The following is a 21,688-nucleotide window of genomic DNA, read 5'->3' as shown; positions in this document are numbered from 1 at the left end:
CACAACTCAACCATCGACTAACTTCATTAATTATGAATTTGAACATCAACCACAATTTTTGTATTCAAATCTACGTATAGTTAAAACACCTCCAATAACAACACTCAAATTTGTAAAGTTTAGTTTATGGTTAATGAGATTAACCACTCATTGATTTGCATTAGCCACATGTGTGAACTACCCAAGTAATAAACTATCAAATTTAAGTGTTTCAAATGATGTTCAAAAAACATTAATGATAGCAAAAAGGTTTCATTTCCATTTTCCACTTCATTTATAAGAAACAACGGGTGAAAAAAAAAAGGAAACTTCTGCAATAAGAGGCAGTAACTTCCTATCATACCAAATGTTTGGTAGGTGCCAACTCTAATCAAATTTTAGATTCGATAGACAAGTGAAAACTTATCAAAGAAACACCAGAGGAATAACGAATCGTGCAATTGTGCAGTGAGCACATTAACTATCAGACAGTCAAAAACTAAAGCTCTTGAATTTCAAAAAAAAAAATCAAAAAATCTGTTTCATTTCTAGATCATTTGTTCTTGATAAGACAGTCTTGGATGTACTGACTGCACAACTGCATGCAGTCATCATTGTATAAGATCCAAATCCGAGGAATAACATAAGCATGTACCTTCGCTCTCTTTTGTGCTCATTTTAGCTGAGTAACAAGTGACAACCATTAAAAGTTACCTACATGCTAAACAAATAAATCGCACAAGTTAAACAGTAAAATAAGGATACGCTCAGAGCAATCACCGTCTATCTACACTTCATTGAAACGCATGAAAACAAATTTTATCATGGCAAAATACAAGAACCATACAAATACCAGACCTTAGAAACAAGTATAACAGTCACAAATTACTCCTTTCCCTTCAATGATGTGGTTGATGAAAAACATTGGAAATAAACTATTTCCATTATTTCCTATACTTTGATTGAAATTTGACTTCACAATAACCTGCTGAGAGACTTGATCAGTAGCTTCAAATTCTTTCTTGTTGCTTCATCACCGGTGAAACCCAAAATATCAGAACTAACATTCTGCAACAACAAAAAGCAATCAATAAAATAGGAAAAAAAATTATTATAATTATTAATTATATATTTGCCATTTAAAGTTTTGCGTCCTACCTCAATGTTCTTCAGGGTGAATATGAGAGTGTATATGGACTTTTGGATCAGTTCAGTGTTCTCGGGGGTCATAATTGATGAATGTACACTTCTGCATAAGCAATGGATGATTTACAAAAGTTGCAATACGACAATTAAGGTAGCCATTATAGTTCAAGAATGTTAAGATTTATGAATGTCAAAATAAAAGTACAATGACTTTTTAAATTAGTTCAATTATCTTCTGAATAAACTTGAATGATCTTGGACAAAATCCCAAATAACCCTTCTCCAAGTTACTTTGAAATTTGAAGTAAATATTTATGACTTGTAATCAGAAATTGTTTCCTTGAATGAAAATGAAATTTTCAAAAACAATTCTATTACTTTTTTTTTTCTTAATCTTTCCTATCATAGTTTTTTTTTAAATTATGCTGCTACTTTTTCTTTCTACTTTAAATTCTGTTTTCTTATCTCATATCTTTTTCTGTTTGCTTTTTTTCTTAATTCTGATTTTTTCATCTTCAATTTCAGTTTTGTTTTATCCTCATTTCTGTTTTCCTCATTCTATCATTTCTTTCATGTCACATAGAATTTGTGATGAGGAAAAGGGATATGTCTCAACAGATAGCAAAGAAAATGATTATGTTAGGGCTGAGGAAGAAGATGGACATTTACTTTATGTTTGTATTGTTTTTTTTATCATTTTCATGTTACTTGAAGTCTTGAACATGATGACCATGAGGCTTGTTGGTAGTTTACGATATGCTCTGAAACATGGGTACTTCTAAAATGGTGAAGCACTCGTATCGGATACTTAACCGATATTGATACTTGTACCGTACTCGTGGGTACTCTATTTTTTCTAAATATTTCATTGCAAGTGAAATTGATGATTTTCTTACGTATTAATATAATATTTGTGTATTTGAGTCTATTTGTTGTTATAATCGAACACAATTTGTGAATTGTTAAACTTTTGTTGTGATTTTATATTGTTAATTGAACAATTTAACTAATATAAAAAATTCATATTTTTTATTGACGTACCCATACCTTAAATTTTTTTAAATGTCGTATCCCGTACTCGTACCTATGCATCACAGATGATATGTGGTTACAAGACTTGTGTCGTTTTTGTCATTTTCTATCAATTTACTTTGTTGTTCCTAGACATATGTTGTATATTTTATTTTTCTATTTATTTCTAAAGTTTTATTGGGCTGAGTTTGTATTATTTTTTTTATTCTATCCACCATGCTTCCTCCACAAGCCACAATGTCATCAACCATATTTATATAATTATACAGAGGAATTTATGCTGGCTGTTGTTGTTCGCAATCCTCCAGGTTAAACATTGGGCTCAATCTGGGATGTTCGATGTATCTTTTGAGTCAAGTGCTACAACTCTAAGGTTAGTGTTTCGTGCACTATTAAACCTTATCATTCAACATATGCACTTTAGGGTTGTTTAAAAAAACACTGAGCACTATGCAAGAGTAAGACAACCATGCACAATTGTGTGTGAAAATTTACATGCAATTTAACTTTCTAGCAATAAAGGTGAAAATAAGACATGTTACAAGTTATAACCACTTACGGTTACCACCTTACTTGTCAAGCCTCCTCATTCAGGATCTATCTCATCTCAAGATCTAGATGTTGACAAGCACAATGTCATCTCCTATTCTAATAGGAACATGCTACAATGCTATGTACATGCATGCATGCAAAATTTAGAGATAAAACAAGAGCCAGAGAGGTTTACAAATTAACCTCAAATCTTCAGATGCTTGTGTAAGGCTTCGGGTTAAATTCTCAACTTCCTTCAACAGGCCACTATCACGGACTTCAGCCAACAAAGGTTGAAGATCTTCAGCCATGGCTTTGATCTGAGACATCACTACAGCAAAGGGAAAATATGGATATGAGAATATATAATAGTAGAATAATATAAAAAGAAAATAATAAACAGATACAACAAAGTGCATCAATACCATATATAAGTAGGCGTTTATTATGACATCAGAGTATATAGATGGTTTTATTATCATTCTAATATCAGTTTGTATATTGCTAATGACCATGGAGAAACAGATTATTATTAAACTTCTACTGAGTGATAAAAAATGAGTTCAAATCCATATGTCCCCCAGAATTTAGATGAGGTAAAATGATTTTTTATGGAAAATGTTTTCTTTTGTTATTATTATTCGAAGCATTTCACTATGCTTCAGGGGAATGGTAAAAAAGAGGAATAAAAACAAGATATTGTATGCTTCTGGAGGCTTCTAAAAGCTTTAAAATACAGGAATGTGGATTTTTAGGTTTCCAGAATGTGATTATTGACATACTATTCCATATGTCAAGTTCCTCGATTTACAGCTCAACTTACAAAAAAATTGGTAACTATGCTGAAAAAAAGTGTTGTATAATAAGTTGCTATTAATGTAACAGCAGAAACTAAAATTGAATTCCCAAAATAAATATTTCAAACAAAGAATTCTAAGACATGAACAAACAATCTTGTAGTTTAATAATACTCATGAAAAAATCAAAGTTGGGCAACCGACAAGTTAATATTTGGCAAGAAAATTTCCTGATTTAACTGTCTAGTCTAGAGGATATACTACTGTCAATCAAGCACATTAGCTTAAGAAAATTACATCACACCTTTGTAAGAAGTGGTTTTGCTTCTTCAACAACAGAAGCAGCTCGTTCAGCCAATGAGTAGCTGTTGGCAACACCAATTTTCTCTACATCTCGCCCAAGACGAGTAAATATCCCAACTAATGCATCCAAACTTACCCCTTGGTAACCCTTAATCTTTTCTCTATCACACACAATGAGACCTTCTTTATGACATTCCTGATCAAGAGGTCCAGCTGAAGGTGTTGGAATAGGATCTCGCGGAGTAATGTCGATTACAGTCTCCATAAGAAGACCTGACTGGTTAACTTCAACCGATGAATTCCTTGGTATGATTGTTTTATCATCTTCAATCTACAAAAAGAAGAAAACACAAATGTTTAAACCAATATTAACTATGTACCTATTTAAAAGCACGTTTGGAAATGAAAAATAAAAAAGCCCCGACTTATTAGCAATCATACAGATTACTAGATACATAATACATTTATTATTATTTTTTCAAAATAAACCCTTAATTAAAACTACTAAGTGTCCTGGGCAATGAAAAGACATAATTAAACACATTAAATACACTCCAACTTTTCTTAATATGTGTGAACAGTGCTAAACGAGTTTATTTAAATAAATAGGGACAGAGCTAGTTTAACAAACCAACTAAAATAGCAAACTCCAAAACCTAGCAATACTGGGATTATGAATATCAGAATGCACCTCGACAACTGCTTCAATACTTCTTAAGGAAGGATTCACACGAATAACATCACCAACAGTCACCCCTCTGATCCTCACTGGTGTTCCAGTACATATACCACAAGCCTGAGAAAACTCAATTGTTGCTGTGTACTTCCTAAACTTGGATCGTATTTGGAAACCCTTCAACCATGCCAAACTAAGTGCAAAAAGAAATGCACCTGAAACCAAAAACAGTCCAACACCACCTTCCCAAATGCTCCTACCACCAAACCCGAAATCACTTAACGGACGCATAGTTCGCCTCCAAATGGCACGAGGAATGTCCAAAACAACCACAAGAGGATTCTTCGATCCGGGAGAAGGTGAGGGCTCAACATTCCCTGCATCTGCAGAACTAGCCCTTATCCTGTTTATTTTTCTTTGAGGTCCATAATGAAGGTAGAGCATACTATTTAATGAATTTCTCGGAAGAGTAATCATAGGTGAAGATAAGTAACTAGGCAATGTTGACACATGCAATGGAGGGTTCCCAACCATATTTAACAAATCTTCAAAACTCAAAAGGTACTATACTATTCCTCAAAGTTGAAGAATTGTAAATTAATCTAAAGAAAAAATTCTCCAGCTGCCAAAATATCCCTACAAATCAAAAACCATGTAAATATTATCAACAATTATTGCACAATAAAAGGATAAAATGATGATTGACAACAACAAACAACAAAAAAAAAAACAATAACATAATCATTTCCAAATGTTCTACCTATACAAAGAAACCTCAAATTGATTACAAAAAAGTTAGATTTACGATTAAAAAATAATAATTTCAAACTTTACCTTACCAAGATTCTAACACAATAGCAGAAATGGGAAGAAAAATGAACAAAATTGAGAAGGAAACAAAAAATAATAATAATGGGTTTTCACTTTTCACTAGAACCCTAATTCCGTGCAAAACAAAATTATGAGTAACATGGAAAACTAAAAAACCAAAACTATGATGCACAACAAACACTTATCTAGTGACTAACTAGCAACATCTATCAAAATTTAGGTTGAAAACTGAAAATCCAAGTGAAGTGTGTGATGGTATTGTTGGCACAATGAAGTGAATTTCACAAACAAGTATGAGAAGTGAAATAATATATAAATGTAATGAAAAGTAATAACTGACTTGTTCATGATTTCAATGATGTGCAGTTTAATGAGAGGGAATGAGGTAAGGAAAAGAGAGTGGATGAAAGAGAATACGAAGGTAAAAGAGAGCCAAAACTGAGGAACAAAAAAATCTAAACAGAGTCTTCTTTTGGGCCGAACCTCCTTTAGTCCAATCATAGGGATAGGATGAAATCTTCTTTTGGGCCGAACCTCCTTTAGTCCAATCATAGGGATAGGTTGAAATTGGATTGAAAAATTTCCCCTGTACCCCCATAGTTTGCCTTGTACCCCCAAAAAAATTCGAAAATGCCAAAACTACCCTCAATTTTTTTTTTGCTATTTCAAAGAAAGTAAATATAAATATTTTTTTCACCATTTTGTCATTCACCCAGCCGTAAAAGAGATTTCCAGTAGGCTCCAATTTTCCGATAACTACAGGAATACTTGGAACAAGATTTCCGGTACAGAGTAAAGTACCAGAAATGTTAAAACTGAGTTTTCCGGTACAGAAGGGAAAAGTTGTGTACCGAAAACCTTATTTGACAAGTATTCTGGTACAGTAGTAGATTCCGGAAAACTTCATTTCTAAGTTTTCCGGTACAGACCAACTTTTTTTAATTTTTTTTTAAGTTTTTTAATTTTTTTTAATTTTTTTTAAATGTTAACAGATATGGATAATCCACTACTATTAATGGACAAAACATGCGTCGATACTACAAATATTTTTGACGCAGATCAGGTATGAATAAATATATTTAATATTAATATTATAAAAATATATTTTTGTGATTAATTATAATTATTTTATTTCAGATATTTGATTCAAGGGGTACTGTTGTGAAATGGGCAAAAGAAATTGGTATAAAAAATAAAGTTACTGTTATTATCAGAAGATCAGATATAGAGACGGGTGAGAAAGGACGGAGAAATAAATTAATATTAGGTTGTGACAAAGGGGGAAAATACAAGTTTGCTGCTAGTTCTATTCGAAGTTCAACAAAAAAATGTGATTGTCCTTTCAAGCTTAGATCAAAACCATTAAAAGATGGTTCAGGATGGATAGTTAAAGTAATTTGTGGAATTCACAACCATGAATTACCTGATACTTTGGAGGGGCATGCATATGTTGGGCGCTTAAATGAAGAAGATAGAAAGCATGTTCATGAATTAACAAAATATAATGTTGCACCGAGACACATATTACTCTCATTGCAAGACCGAGATAAGAGTAATGTTACTAAGATCTCACAAATATATAAACAGAGAAGTATCATTCGATTGCGCGTGAGAGGTAATAGAACAGAGATGCAACATTTATTCAAGTTAATTGAAGATGCAAAATATGTGTGCTGGAATAGAAAGCGTGAAGACTCCGATGTGATGAGAGATATTTTTTGGGCGCATCCAGATTCAATGAAGTTGTTGAATTTGTTTCCGATTGTGTTGATTATGGACAGTACCTACAAAACCAATAAATACAGAATGCCATTACTTGAAATTGTTGGTATGACATCAACAGAGAAAACATTTGTAGTTGGATTTGCTTATTTGGAATGTGAGCGGGAAGAAAACTTTTGTTGGGCATTAGAGAGACTAAAAGATTTGTTTGTTATACAAAATAAATTCCCTCAAGTAATTGTGACAGACAGAGATCTTGCGTTAATGAATGCAGTTGGCATTGTGTTTCCACATGCTGTTAATTTACTTTGTCGATTTCATATCGAAAAAAATGTTGGAGCAAAATGCAAGCAATATGTCTTAAAGGATAGACAAGAGTCAATATTGAATATGTGGAAAGACATTATGTATTGTAGTAATGAAAAAGAGTATATGATGCGCTTGCATATGTTTGAGCAATCATGTGTTGATACTAAAGTGTTTGTTGATTATGTCAAAGAAACTTGGTTGACTCCACATAAGGAAAGATTTGTTGGAGCATGGACAAATAAAGTGGTGCATTTGGGGAACACAACGACTAACAAGTATTTAATATAATTTTATTATATATTGTTGAATTGTATTATATTTTCTAATGTATCTGTAAACAAATTTTATAGGGTTGAATCAGCTCACTAGAAACTGAAGTTAATGTTAGAAAATAGCATGGGTGATTTGTGTAAATGTTGGGAGGCTATGAACAACATGATAAGGTTGCAACATAAAAGAATCAGAGCCTCGTGTCAAAAAAGTTTTTATGATGAAGAGCATGAGCACAAAAATCCATTTTATCAGAGATTGAATACATTTGTATCAACAGAAGCTCAAAGACGTATTGATGAAGAATACGACAAAGTTGAGTGGGTGGGCACTGACAAATCTATATGTGGGTGTTCTCTGAGAAGAACATACGGATTACCTTGTGCTTGTGAATTGGAACAATATAAATTAATGGGTGAACCAATTCCTCTAGATTCTGTACATATTCAATGGAGAAAATTAAGCATGGAATGTGAACTCACTCAAGACACAGAAGATGGACCAGAGTTGGATATGTCTATTGAGATGAATGCCTTATGGAAACGCTTTCGATCACTTGATGTTATTGGGAAACGAGTGTTGAAGAGTAAAGTGCGTGAAATTGCTTTTCCAAGTACAAGTTCAATGTGTCCACCGCCTGAAAAGTCAAAACCAAAGGAAGAGTGAAGAAGAGTAAGGGTATGAAGCCAGATGGATATGATGTATATCGAGACCCTTCTTACTTTGAGCATGTTAATGCAACATATGGTGAAGATATTGGTTCTCAACCCTCTCAATCAAAGAAGAGACAAGCCTCTCAATCAAAGAAACACCCTTCTCATTCATCTCATTCTTCAAAAAATTTGTTATTGAGACAATTTCATAAAATAAGTAACCGACATAACAATAATTAATAAAATAACTAACATAAAGTGTTCATAAAATAATCAACATAATAATAGTCATCAAAAGTGTTCATACAATAACCGACATAACAATAGTTCATCAAAAGTGTTACTACTAACTAGTGCGACTACGTGATAAATACAAAGCTTTATAAAAGTGAATATACAACTCATCATCTGGACTAGCTTGATGTTGACTCAACCCATGTTGTATAAGATCACTGATCTGCTGTAGGATAGGTGGCAGCTGTGAACTAGAAGCATCTGCACTGGTGGGCGGTACACTATAACGTGGGACCTGAGGTACACCATCTGGTCGCACCAGCAGTGGATGAGACACCTGATAGAACCACTCCAAATATCCATCTTCACACTCAGATGGATATGTAGCTGGACGAAGCTTGGGAAATAGCTCTGTCACTGGCGTCACATATCCCAACCATTCCACATCTACATCAAATAATCTAGCAGGATCTGGAAGTGGCGGTGAAGGAATATACTGGATATATCCGAATTGTCTCAAACACCTCTCTGGTAGATATTTCGCTACAGTGCTGCATAATCGAATGTGACCAGTATAAAGTGTGATATCATCAAAAGGAATGACACCCCTGTGATTCTCCCATGGTCTCCATATAACATCTGCAGGTGTCAATGCATCAATAATACTTCTGTATTCGTGGACCTTATGCTTGCCTTGCTTATAGCACCATCTATTCATTCGGGCAAAACATTCCACGTCAGCACCCTGATCACCTCTATTACAAATATTCGGAAAATATTCGTAAATCCAGCACTGTTACAAATAAAAATATTAAATAATTAATACTAACAATTAAATACAACATAAATAAATTAAATAAATAATTAACAATTAATACTAAAATATAATTGATACCTGAAGCAACGTCATGTATCCACCTAGCTGTTTGGTGTCATAATAGCAGGCATCTGAGAGGTAGTCATAAAGCACCACTAGTGCAGCAGTACCCCATGCATATCTATCTATACCATCTAAATATCTGAATAAAGGGAGGTACTTCGCATCAACTAGAGTATGACTCTTATCAGCGAAAATAGTACTCCCGACTAAATTCAACAGATATGCCCTAGCAGCACAGTCAAACCTCTCTGCTGCACACTGCCTTCTGAACACCTCCTTCAACCAATCCAATCTATAGTGTGCACCTCTAGTCTTTCTGGTCTCCTCCCAGATCTCTTCCGTGGTCACTCCTAATAGATGGACGGCAAGATTACATGCTGTTACTCTATCTACATCGGGTGGACTGTAGAACTCACCCCTAATAGGCAATCCGAGAAGATTGGCAACATCATCCAAAGTAATCGTCATTTCACCAAATGGCATGTGAAATGACGATGTCTCAGAATGCCATCTTTCAACAAAGGCAGATATCAAGTTGTTGTCGATCATCTTCAAACTACCCCGTTGTAATGGGTTCAAACCTGACAAATTCACCCAATTCTCTATGGGTCGCGGAAGTACCGGCGGAGTAAATTGTTGCATTTTCTTCCCATGCGCAACAATTTTCAACAATGGTCGCTCCTGTATACAAAAAAAATATATGACATTAAAATTAAATTTAGACAACAAATATTAATTAATTTAAATATTTTTAATGCATTATAAGTAATAATTAATTTAATATACCTCACCGAACCATAGTCTAGCCGAAACATGATAACGGTACCGTGTAAGGACAGACAAATCATAAGGTCCTCCAGGATACCGTGTGAGTTCACCAGGTCCCTCAGCTCCATCATGTTCCTCCTCCATATGCTCTCCCTCATGAGCAGGTGCAACCTCCTCCTGCTCATGTACATCCACCTGCTCGTGCACCATATGCTCATGTACATCCACCTGCCCATGTACCACATCTTCCTCATGCATTATAGAAGGCTCCCACTGATCATTATGTCACTCATCATCGTCTTCAATAATCATACGTCTTCTTCTCCTTGAAGTTGTCGATCGAATCCTCTCTAGGGGATTCATCGGAGTCGATGTAGAAGTCTCAATGTCCCGTGTAATTCGTATGATTTTGCCGTCTCTTCCTCGTGCACCCACTGAAAAATTAAAATATTAAAAGAATTAAATCACAATAACTTATAAAATTATAATTAATTAAATTAAAAAAAAATATACGTAACTTCCGGAAAACTTGATGCTCAAGTTCTCCGGTAACTACCGGAAATGTTGGCAATCAAGTTTTCCGGAGCACGTTCTGTACCGGATAACTTAAAAATATGTTTTCTGGAACACTCTTCTGTACCGGAAAACTTCATGCAAGATTTTCGGAGTACAACTTCTGTACCGGAAAACGTGTTCCTCAACTTTTCCGAAAATTTGGGAAAAAAACTTACTCTCTGTTCCGGAAATGTAAAAATGTGGAATGGTAATTTTGTGAGGTTTTATCATTTATACGAGGGCAAAATAGTCATTTCATTCTAATTTTGGGGGTATAGGTATAATAAGGAGGGTACAAGGGAAATTTTTCAATTGGATTTGATATCCTACTATTTGACTCTTACCCTCACAATTTTTTATAAATTTAATTTTCCTTATTTTATTTTCATCTTTACTCGTTGTAAATTTTCAAAATAAGTTGTTAAAAATTTTTGATATAGATTTTAATAAATTGGATTTTTTTTCGGTATTTTAATTTCAGGTTTTTTAAATTTTATAATTTTTTTTTTGTTTTTTTCTAAATTGAAAAATTCATTTTGTTAAAAAAACATCTACGTAACTTTATTTTAACTATGTGTGGGACGTTTAAAAGAAGAAGATGAAAAACATGTAGATGAGTTGACAGATTATCATGTTGCACTAAGGCATATCCTAACATCGTTGAGAGATCGAGATAAGAAGAACATGACTACTATTTCTCAGACTTATAAGCGACAAAGCACTTACTGAAAGAATTTGAAAGGCCTTAGAATTGATATGTAATATTTAGTGAAGTTACTTGAAGCTAATAAGTATGCTTGTTAAAATAGGAGGCACGAAGACTCAAATATTGCGAGGAGCATGTTTTGGACGCATCCAGACTCCATCATTTTGTTGAACATGTTTTCCATTGTATTGATTATGGACAACACCTACAAAACCAACAAGTACACAATACCATTGTTTGAAATTATCTATGTAACTTCAATTGGTTTACCATTCAATGTGGAATTTGCTTATATAAGTTGTAAGCATCAATAAAACTTATGTTGTGCATTGGAAAATAAAGAGAATGGTTTGTTACAAACACCTCGTTTTCTTAGGTGAATGTGACTGACAAAGAACTTTATTTGATGAATGTAATTGAAGTTGTATTTCTATCTTCAACTAATTCACTTTGTCAACTTCACATCAACAAAAATATTGGAGGCAAATGCAAACAATATATATAGAAGAAAGACATGCAAGAACCAATTCAAGATTTGGGTAGAAAAATTGTTTATTGTTATGACGAGAAAGAGTACAAGCAAAGTTTATAAAAATTTAAGCAAGCATGTGTCGATAATATTATTTTTTGACTATGTCAAATACACATGGTTGACTCCTCATACGAAAAGATTTGTTGAAGCATTAACTAATCGAGTCTTGCATATAAGAAATACTACTATCAAAAGGTAAGTATTTATGTAGTGTGCCAGTTGTTTAAGTTGTATTAAAGTTGTGTATGTTGTGTGTTTGTGATATGTTAGTTGTTTAACTTAATAGGTTGTTTAAGTTGTATGTTTGTTATGTGTTTGTTGTTTAACTTAGGATGTCGTTTAAGTAGTAACCTAAAGTAACAAAATAAATTGAAACATACAATAATAGTTCCATAGTTAACAACAAAAGTAATACAAAATATATGTCCATATAATCAAAAACAATAACATAATACAAATAAAATACTAATCAATATGGCATCTTCTAGATATATACAACTATGTAAAACTCGCATCATTTGTTGAATCTTTGGATACAATTTCACTCTCGTGATTATGTGTATGATAATCTTGGCATCCAATTTGATCATCTGATAAATTCAACACTCTAATAAAGTCAACACCTTGATACGATGGTTGAAGAAGCGCATAATATCCTCTAATAGTGTTATCCTCTAATCACCCTACGTTTTCTATCAAGATATGTTGAATCAATTATGAAAACTGATTTAGACAAGCTTTTACTGCTGATTCAAAATATTTGAAGATTTGATACAAGTTATTAATTCACATGTTAATTTCACGCAATCGCAACAACAATCAAAAACTCTAATGGACTAAATAGCTCTCTATAAAAGGATTCGTGATTTTCACAAAGATACAACGGAAAAACAACAAAAAGCAAGAAAAGAATTATCGTTGTTACAAATTACAAACTCTTGAAAATCTCTTGTATTAGCTCTAAGTGCCAAGAAACCTAAAAAAATATTCTTAGAGAAATTTGTGTAAACACTCTTAAGTGAGAATTCGTTCCAAACCCAATATAAACATTTTGTAACTTGGCCGAATAGTGGCTTTCGTCCTCAACAGCTTAACCTTACTAAGCTAGAAGGTTGAGACGACTTGAACAAAGTTATGTTGGCGAAAAGACGTTTAGTGAACCTGTGACTCCATTGGTGAATACTGGATTGAATCTTTCTGTTTGAAGGGATTAGACGAAGGGATTAGACGTAGCTACCACATTAGTGATTAACCAAGAAATTGTCTTGTGTTTCTTTCCTAATCTTTTACTTATTGTTTTACTTATTATTGTTTTCAACATCATCAATTTTTCATAAATTGCTTTTAATTAAGTTTTTGAAACAAAACACAATTCAAACCCCATTTTTCTTGTGTTTTTATCTTGGCATTAGAGTTCGGTCTCAAGGTTGAGCACTTAACCGTGATTGAGTAAAGATCTTATTATTATGACTAACTCTTGTGATAAAGCTACATGTGGAAATGTTAACATGCCTCCTTTGTTTGATGAGGAAGGATTTGAATACTAGAAAGATTGGTTGGTAAGTTTCTACATCTCACATGATCTTGAACTTTGGGACATAGTCAAAGATGAATGTAAAGCTCCTAAAGATGATGTTAGTGTTGAAATATCCATAAAGAATCTGAATGTTAATCAAAAGAAAAAATAAAAGATGCATCACAAAGCTATAACCTTTATGATGAATTATATCACCTTCAAAGAGTTAGAAAAATATAGCAACAAAGAAACAACAAAAAGCATATTTGATGCCATAGTTCTCAACAGTGAAGGGAATAAACAAGTGAAGGAAGCTAAAGCAAATCGGCTTGTCTAGAAGTTCAAACTATTTCAAATGGAAGAAGATGATGATATTAAGACAATATTTTCTAGATTCCAAACTCTAGTCTTCGAATTGAAGGTTTTCCAAAAGATCTACAATACATTACATCATGTCAAGAAGATCCTTATAAGTCCACTTAAAAAGTAGAGATCGAAGGTAACTACAATTCCATGAGGTCGAAGGAAGATAAACCAAAAAGGAAATCAAAGTCCTTGGCACTCAAATACAAAGGGAAAAATTAAACTCCAAGGCTCTGCAAGCTAAGGAGGACTCAGAGGAAAGTGAATTAGAAGATCAGAGTGAAGACTTAGATGATGAAGAGATATCATTCATTTCAAAGGAAATCTAGCGCATGTGGAACAACAGGAATAAATCATTTCCCAAAAGGATTTCAAACAATCTACAAATAGTAGAGAAAGTAAAGAAAAATCTGAAAAGAGGAAAATCGCCTACTATGAATGCAAAGAACCACAACACTTCAAATTAAAGAGTCTGAAGCTTGAGAAAAGAAACTATCACGAAAAAGAGTTCTATGACTACCTAGGATGACTCTAATGAAGATGAAGAACATGCGAGAATGGTTGTGATGGCATATATCTACTATGACTATGACAATGATTTGTTGATGAGAAAATTGAGGTATTATCTTGTAAGATCTGCATTTTTCCCATTATTAATAGTTAATGAGATGCATTTTCTTCATTTAATTTTATTAGATAATTACTAGATTTTATATTAATTTTAATTATTATTTTTGGAGTGCATATATTGTTATCTAATTTGACTCTATATGTCGTTAATTTTGGTTAAAAATAAAATAAATAAGAAAATAAACTGAATAATGTCTCCTTATAAATTAATTGAAATAGTACTACTAAATTAATAATAATAATAGTAGTTACATGTTTTATTTTGTTTGTTAAAAGAATAACAATAAAAAAAATAAAAAAGGGGAATGAATCATCTTAAATGGGCGTGGCCCATATGTCAGCTACTAGTCACTAGCTACTTACGGAGTATAAATTACAAATAGGTTAATAAAATAAAAAATAAAAAAAAAAGAAAGAAAAAGGGAGAGAAAGGTGTGCCACATACACAGAGCTAGAGAGACATTGGGCAAATAGTTTCAAGAAAGAAAAAGGAAATATTGGTTTCGGTAGTATAAAGTTGTGCAACAAACTTACTCCGATTTTGTTCAAAAATTAGTACGTGGTTTATATCCTTATGCTTGATTTATTTATATACTGCATTAATATTTTTACTTTCTCTATGACTCATTTTGATAAGACATTTGATTTTGAAAAAATGATTTTTGGTACAAGATTTATGTTTGTAAATTAAAATATGTATTTGTATGGTAAAGTTGTTGTTGTTGTTATTATTATTATTATTATTATTATTATTATTATTATTATTATTATTATTATTATTATTATTATTATTATTATTATTATTATTATTATTATTATTATTATTATCATCACTATTATTATCATTGCATTTTTATTTTTATTTTTTGATACATATATAAATAAAAATAATAATAAAATCGGTCAACACATAAATATTTTCTACTTAAGAACTACGTGAGTTTTGATTTCCCTATTGCACCTGGGGATACGTAGGAGCAAGGTCTTTCCCTTGTCAAACTAAATTAGTAAAACAATTTTTTTTTTCTTTCATTAATGTAAATAATTTAATTTTTTATTATTCTTTTTGGGGTAAAAATAAATAAATAAATAAATAGTTTGTATATAATTAATTATAGGGTAACCGTTTTAACGGACGTTGTAGGGCGATAATATTTTCCTACTCGTAATCGACTCCCAAATCTGTTATGTAAGAAATTCTTTTTAGTTTAAAAAAAAAACAAAGTACATTGTTACTATGAAATTCATTGTTTTATTGCTCTATGTTATTTTGATCCTTTTTGAAAACTTGATTCAAGGAATTGTTTTATGAGTTGGAGCTGTTGAAATCAATAAATAGATGTTAGGAAAGTCTTACTATTTGAAATGTTTCTTTATATTTCTAAAATATTATAGTTGGTTTTAAAATAATTGATTGATCCTAGATTAGAAATTTTACAATCTAATAAGTTGAAGGAGTCAAAATTGTTGTTATTAAAATGGTTGAAATACTTATTAGTATGAGTCAATAAATTAAAAGAGTTGATTTTTATTTGGGTAAAATTTTATGTTGTGATAGTTTGATTTTTTAAGAAATTTTTAGAAACCTTATTGATGTTATAAATAATGATTTGTTTCTAGAAATAATAAACGTGTTGAAAGTTGTTGTTATAGTTATCCCTTTTAGAAAGTTAAAGTTATGATTTTTGTGAGACAATTGTGTGGATGCTTATATATAAATTAATTATAATAATTTGGTTGTATTGAAAGAGTTTGTCCAAATTTGAAATTAAACCCAAACTTTATTGAGTAGGAGTTAGTAGTTGAAAGATAATTAAATATTAAGATAATTATTATTTATTTGAAGGTGTGAAACGAGTAAGACAAGAGTTTGTGAAGCATAATTCTAGAAACAACTTTGGTAACGGTAAGGGCATCACTCCATTCGCTTTCCTACTTGAATTATACGTGATATAAATATACTATGATGTTATGTATTGGTTTTGTTTGTATGCTATCTTCAAAATATGTGTTATATGAATTACATGTTTATGAATGATATTATGAGATTAAATTATTTGCGTATGTTGATTGGTATTGGGTGATTATTCAAGATGATGACATTTTGCTATAATAACTATATATGTATGTATATTTGCTATGTGTTTGTTCTTTGGAGATGACCCTTACATTTGACAGGACGTTAAATATAGTGTTACTTGAGCAAATAATGTTACGATCAACCTAATATGAGAAATGCGATGAAGTACAATAGCATGCAGTTGGAGGCTCCGAGATACTTTTGTGCTGGTGTTAGACTTGTTGGACGAGTTTTCCACAAGTCCAAAGTTTATGACCAACTAGGATTTATGTTTGGGTAGTAAAACGTCAAGAGTTTTGGCTCTAGTAGTTTCTTTTGTTTAACGTATTAATTTTACTTTTAGTAATTGCAAATACTTCGATTCATTATTTTTTTAAATATAGTTAAAAATGTTATTAGTGGATTTTAAGGTAAATGAGTATTTAAGATAATCATAAATAAAGAAAAAAACGAATTTGTATTTTTATGTTTAGAGTTTCGTTAGTTAATATCTCGAAAAAGCGCGATGTTACATATCTCGTCTATCTTACAATGAACTTATAATTATGTTAAATAAGTTTTTGAACAAGAATCACAATTAAAAATGTTCTACTAGTAAAAGAACTAATGGATAACCTACTGAATATTAGTCAATTAAGTGATAGTGATTATGATATTGTCTTCAATCAAAAGTCATGCAAGACAATTGGTCAAACAGATGGATCTATACTTTTTACTGGTTAGAGAAAAACAATATTTACAAAATAAAGTTATCATAATTGGAAAAACAAGAAGTGAAGTGTCTCATGTCAATGAAGAAAGAACAATTTATCTAGCACAATAAATTGGATTATATAATCTCAAGATTAATCTCAAAGTTGAAAAGACTTGACCTAATCAGAGGTTTAACAAATTTTAAATTTGAGTTAGATGTTCTTTATGAGGCATGTCGAAAAGGGAAATAGACTAATTCATCCTTTTGTTTCAAGGAATGTAATTTCCACTACTATACCACTTCAACTTTTACACTTTGATTTATTTGGTCCAGTAAAAAGTAACTCCGTTAGTTGTAAGTTAATGAACTCATTATTGTTGATGACTATTCTAGGTGGACATGCACAAAGTTCCTTAGACACAAGGATGACTCGCATAAAGTATTCATTACCTTCTGCAAACAAGTGCAAAATGAAAAATGGTTGTGTTACAACTATTCATAGTGATCATGGGGAGAGTTTGAAAATAAAACTTTTGAAAACTTCTGTGAAGAGAATAGTATTCTACATAATTGTTCTACTCCTAGAACACCTTAGCCAAATTGCTTTAGACTCTTCAGTAAATAGCACGCGTCATGATTCATGAAATGAATGTTGCCAAACATTTTTAGGCAGAAGTAGTAAACTCCGCATGTTATATTCACAATAGAATATATTTAAAACTTATTCTTTGTAAGACACCTTATGAAATGTAGAAAGAAATAAAACTCAACATTTCTTATTTTCAACAATTTAGTTGCAGAGTGATATATTTTTGAACACCAAAGGGAATCTTGGCAAGTTTGATTCATGATCTCAAAAGTGTTCCTTTAAGGATACTCAGAAAAGTATAAAGCCTTTAAAGTATACAATAAAGAGACATGGATGGTAGAGGAATCAATCCATATCAAATTTGATGACAATCAACTTGACCATAAAAAGTTTAAGCTCGATGAAGAATTTGCAGATTTACAAATATCAAAGGAACCAGATGAATAAAAAGAAGCAATGAAATTTCCCTCTAAAGAATCACAAGATGTACCTGACAATACAAGAACAAGTAATGAGGAACCATCTAAAAGTCAAGATCATCAAGAATCTAAACATGGATGGAAATACAAATCTTCACATCTAGACTCCTTAATCATTGAAAATTTAAGTGATCTTATGAAGATCAAGTATGCTCATAAAGAAACATATTTGTTTAGACTTATGTATGAAATCGAGCCTACAACAAAGATGAAGCTTTATTGGATGATGGGTGAATTATGGTCATACAAGAAAAACTAAATCAATTCAAAAGAAATGATGTATAGGATCTTGTGCCCAAGCCAAAAGAAAAGCAATCGATTATAACCAATTAGGTTTTCAAAAACGAGTTGAATGAGAAAGGTGAACTAATAAGAAATAAAGCTAGACTCGTAGCTCAAGGCTATAGTCATTAGGAAGGTATAGATTACACTAAAACTTTTGCTTATGTGGCAAGGCTAGAAGCAATCCGAATTTTACTTTCATTTACAGTTTTTAATAAAATTATTTTATATATAATGGAAGTAAAAAATGCATTTCTAAATGGTTATATAAATTAAGAAGTATATGTCAAACAATCTTCTGGCTTTGAGAATAATGAATTCTCATACCATGTTTTTAAATTAAAGAAATCCTTGTTTGGTCTGAAACATGCCCCTTAGAGCTTGGTATGACAAACTAACCAATTTTCTACTAAAAAATAATTTTGATAGAAGCCAGGCTAGCACTACTTTATTTAGAAAATCATCAAAGAACAATCTTCTCATTGTCCAAGTATATATTGATGATATAATTTTTTGTTCTACTAACGGCAAGCTCTACCAAAATGAATTAAAAAAAAAGATAAAAAATCAAAATAAATATTAGATAAAAGATAAATTACCAAAATTATATATAAGCTTAACTTTTACCATAGAAAAAGAGAAGAAAAAAGAGATAAGATAAGACAAATAACTTACTATCTTAAATTAATGAATCACTTGCATATATAGTAGTTGAAGTTGGAAACTAAAATTAAAGTTATTTTTTGTTTTTATCTCTATCATTTATTTATTTTTTCTTCCTTTGATCTTGTAATTATGTTTTATTTTGATTTTCATCTTGCCATGTGGTACCACAATTTCACAAAAATGAGTTATGTTATCAAAATATGTTTATATCAAATGACGTGAAAAAATGAGAGACTAAAACCAAATAAATCTTATATTATAGAGATGAATTTTTTTTTAAAAAACTAAAATTCACTCTAATGGTAGAGGACTAAAATCACAAAAACCTTTTATATATTGTCTATCTTAGTATAGTAACCAAACTCCTACATATGCATAAAAGTTACGGGAAATGTTGAAATATATTAAAGAATCAAAAGTTAAACTTTTGTTTTGAAAATTATTGATCTCTTTAAAAATTTAAATAAATAAATAAATTTAAGAAAAAATAGACTTTTGACACGTGCCCTAGCAAGAACTATTATTTTTTAAGATGTAAGATGCGGTCAATGGAAGGCATTGTTGAATGTTGAAACCGAAGAAAGTGAACGGAAACTCTGAAATGCTAAACAAATAAATACAAATATAATAAGCCGCCGCCTGCAACTAGTTATTCTTTATTTGAATTTTTTCGACGAATTGTTTATTTGATTTTTGGTGCACCCTCTTTTTTTTTACATGTAACGACAAAAATCCACTACTAATCCCAACCAAAAGTCTATATCTATTTTTTTTCTCTATTTTTCCACGTCACACCTGTTCAGGTAGTCAAAATCTGATCCTTATTAAATTGACATTAATTTTTTTTGAAATATACTACAAATAGTTTGTAAATAGTTTTAAAGTGAGAATTTTATTAGAAAAAATTGAAAAGAAATTGCTGGCGTCGAGATCCGAAGAGATTGATATCTTAATTATTTTCCTTATTTGTTTGGATTAGTACGGTGGTGTTTTATTTTTATATCCTCCTTACAGTTAAATTTTTTATGGTTATCTATTATTTTTTATTTTTATTTTATAATAAACAATTAATTGTTAATTTAATAAATAAAAGATAATTAAAAAATTAAATTAAATTAAATTAATAAAATAAAAAATATTTAATAAAAAAATACGTTAACATAGTTGAATAGATATGCCAAATAAATAATATTTTAATAATTTTTTTTCTATTTTACGTTTATTGCATATTATCAATAATTTTATTCTATTTTTATTTACAACTCCCTCCTATTTTTATTATTTTTTATTTATTAGATCGGAAAAAAAAAAAATGAAAAGGTTGGTTACAAACTACAACTGTATTACTACTTTATTTTCGGAAGAAAAAATAAGAGAAATTATTAATAAAATAAAATGAAGTTATTAATTTATATGTAATAAACTACAAAAATAGAAAAGAGTTTTTAAAATTATATGTAGGTTATTTATTTTGGTACATCTACTCAACTGTATTAATATTAAATATTTTATTTAATTTTAGTAAATATTTTATCTAAAATACACACATATATATATATATTATTGTAGAATATAATAAAAATAATTGAATAAAATTAAGATATAAAAGAAATTCAACTTAGTATAAGTATTATAAATAAATAGATCTTACAACAACATCATATTTTTATTTTGGAATTAGTTGTTAATTATTTGTCCGATTATGAAGATTTTCTTCACTTTAGGAATATTAAATATTATATTGTTGAACTTAAATATTTTACTGAACTATTTTTCGATATTTTCGTAAATATTTATGATAAGACCGCATAACTAAGCATTACATAATTGCAAAAGTTCTCTAAAAAAATGGAATAATTTGGGCCAAATATCTTTTTTCTAACAAGGCCAAACATCTTTTTAATATTTATAAATTACATTTTTTTCATAAATTTATTTAATTTTAGTTCTTATTTTAAAAATTATTTTACAAAAATATGGGGTTTCTTTAGTCTTTTAGAGATTAAATAAAAAGCCTACATAAAAATAAAAAACAAAGACTAAAATTAAATAAAACTTATGTAAAGACTAAACTTTAAAAACAAAATTATAGTATTATTTTTTTCAGTTAACAATTTAATGCATTTCATTCAAAATCAATTAAAAAAATTGCACCAAAATAAAAACTCAACTAAAAAATTTAAAGTGACATATAATAAAAATCTTAATAATTAACTGTTGTAAATGAACTACACCTTTTATTTATTAACCGTTTAACAAAACTATCCTCATAGTTTATAAATGAACGAAAAACTGAGTTTCCAAAATTTCACAATATTACCAAATTTAGAGATATATGAACCGGATAATAACACATTTAATCCTTTTATCTTATTTTATTTCTCATGAGATTCAACGTATTGTTGACCACGTTATTTATTCAGCTAATCATAGCCTATGCCGTGTACATTTTCTTGTTGTATAAC

General features: G+C 30.5%; 1 protein-coding gene across 4 annotated transcripts; it reads right to left on the bottom strand.

The window, feature by feature from the left end:
- Nucleotides 1-471: 471 nt before the first annotated feature.
- Nucleotides 472-5,767, bottom strand: LOC101507168 (protein TRIGALACTOSYLDIACYLGLYCEROL 2, chloroplastic-like). 4 transcript variants are annotated; one of them, XR_001144854.3, is made up of 7 exons: nt 5,636-5,767; nt 4,480-5,100; nt 3,790-4,119; nt 2,893-3,008; nt 1,138-1,228; nt 838-1,047; nt 472-700 (listed from the first exon to the last, which is right to left on the bottom strand). XR_001144854.3 is itself a non-coding variant. In XM_004514520.4 (6 exons), exons 2-6 carry the CDS (start codon nt 4,996-4,998, stop codon nt 955-957), a joined length of 1,149 nt encoding a protein of 382 aa, XP_004514577.1. In that variant the 5' UTR covers nt 4,999-5,100; nt 5,636-5,767; the 3' UTR covers nt 723-954. The 4 variants fall into 4 exon arrangements, 1 of the variants encoding a protein (XP_004514577.1); XR_012163266.1 differs by having other exon boundaries at nt 472-661; XM_004514520.4 differs by lacking the exon at nt 472-700 and having other exon boundaries at nt 723-1,047.
- Nucleotides 5,768-21,688: the final 15,921 nt, after the last annotated feature.

Source organism: Cicer arietinum, chromosome 5, assembly GCF_000331145.2.
Source record: "Cicer arietinum cultivar CDC Frontier isolate Library 1 chromosome 5, Cicar.CDCFrontier_v2.0, whole genome shotgun sequence".
Taxonomy (NCBI): Eukaryota; Viridiplantae; Streptophyta; class Magnoliopsida; order Fabales; family Fabaceae; genus Cicer; species Cicer arietinum.
Note: the sequence above shows the minus strand (reverse complement) of the source record. Positions and strands in the feature narration are given on the sequence as shown.

What these genes read in the sequence shown, in the direction of transcription:
- LOC101507168 (XM_004514520.4), bottom strand. Translation starts at nt 4,998, where the DNA reads ATGGTTGGGAACCCTCCATTGCATGTGTCAACATTGCCTAGTTACTTA. An exon ending in GTATTGAAGCAGTTGTCGAG is followed by an intron (nt 4,120 to 4,479) that starts GTGCATTCTGAT and finishes TTCTTTTTGTAG; the next exon opens with ATTGAAGATGATAAAACAAT. An exon ending in CAAAACCACTTCTTACAAAG is followed by an intron (nt 3,009 to 3,789) that starts GTGTGATGTAAT and finishes GTGATGTCTCAG; the next exon opens with ATCAAAGCCATGGCTGAAGA.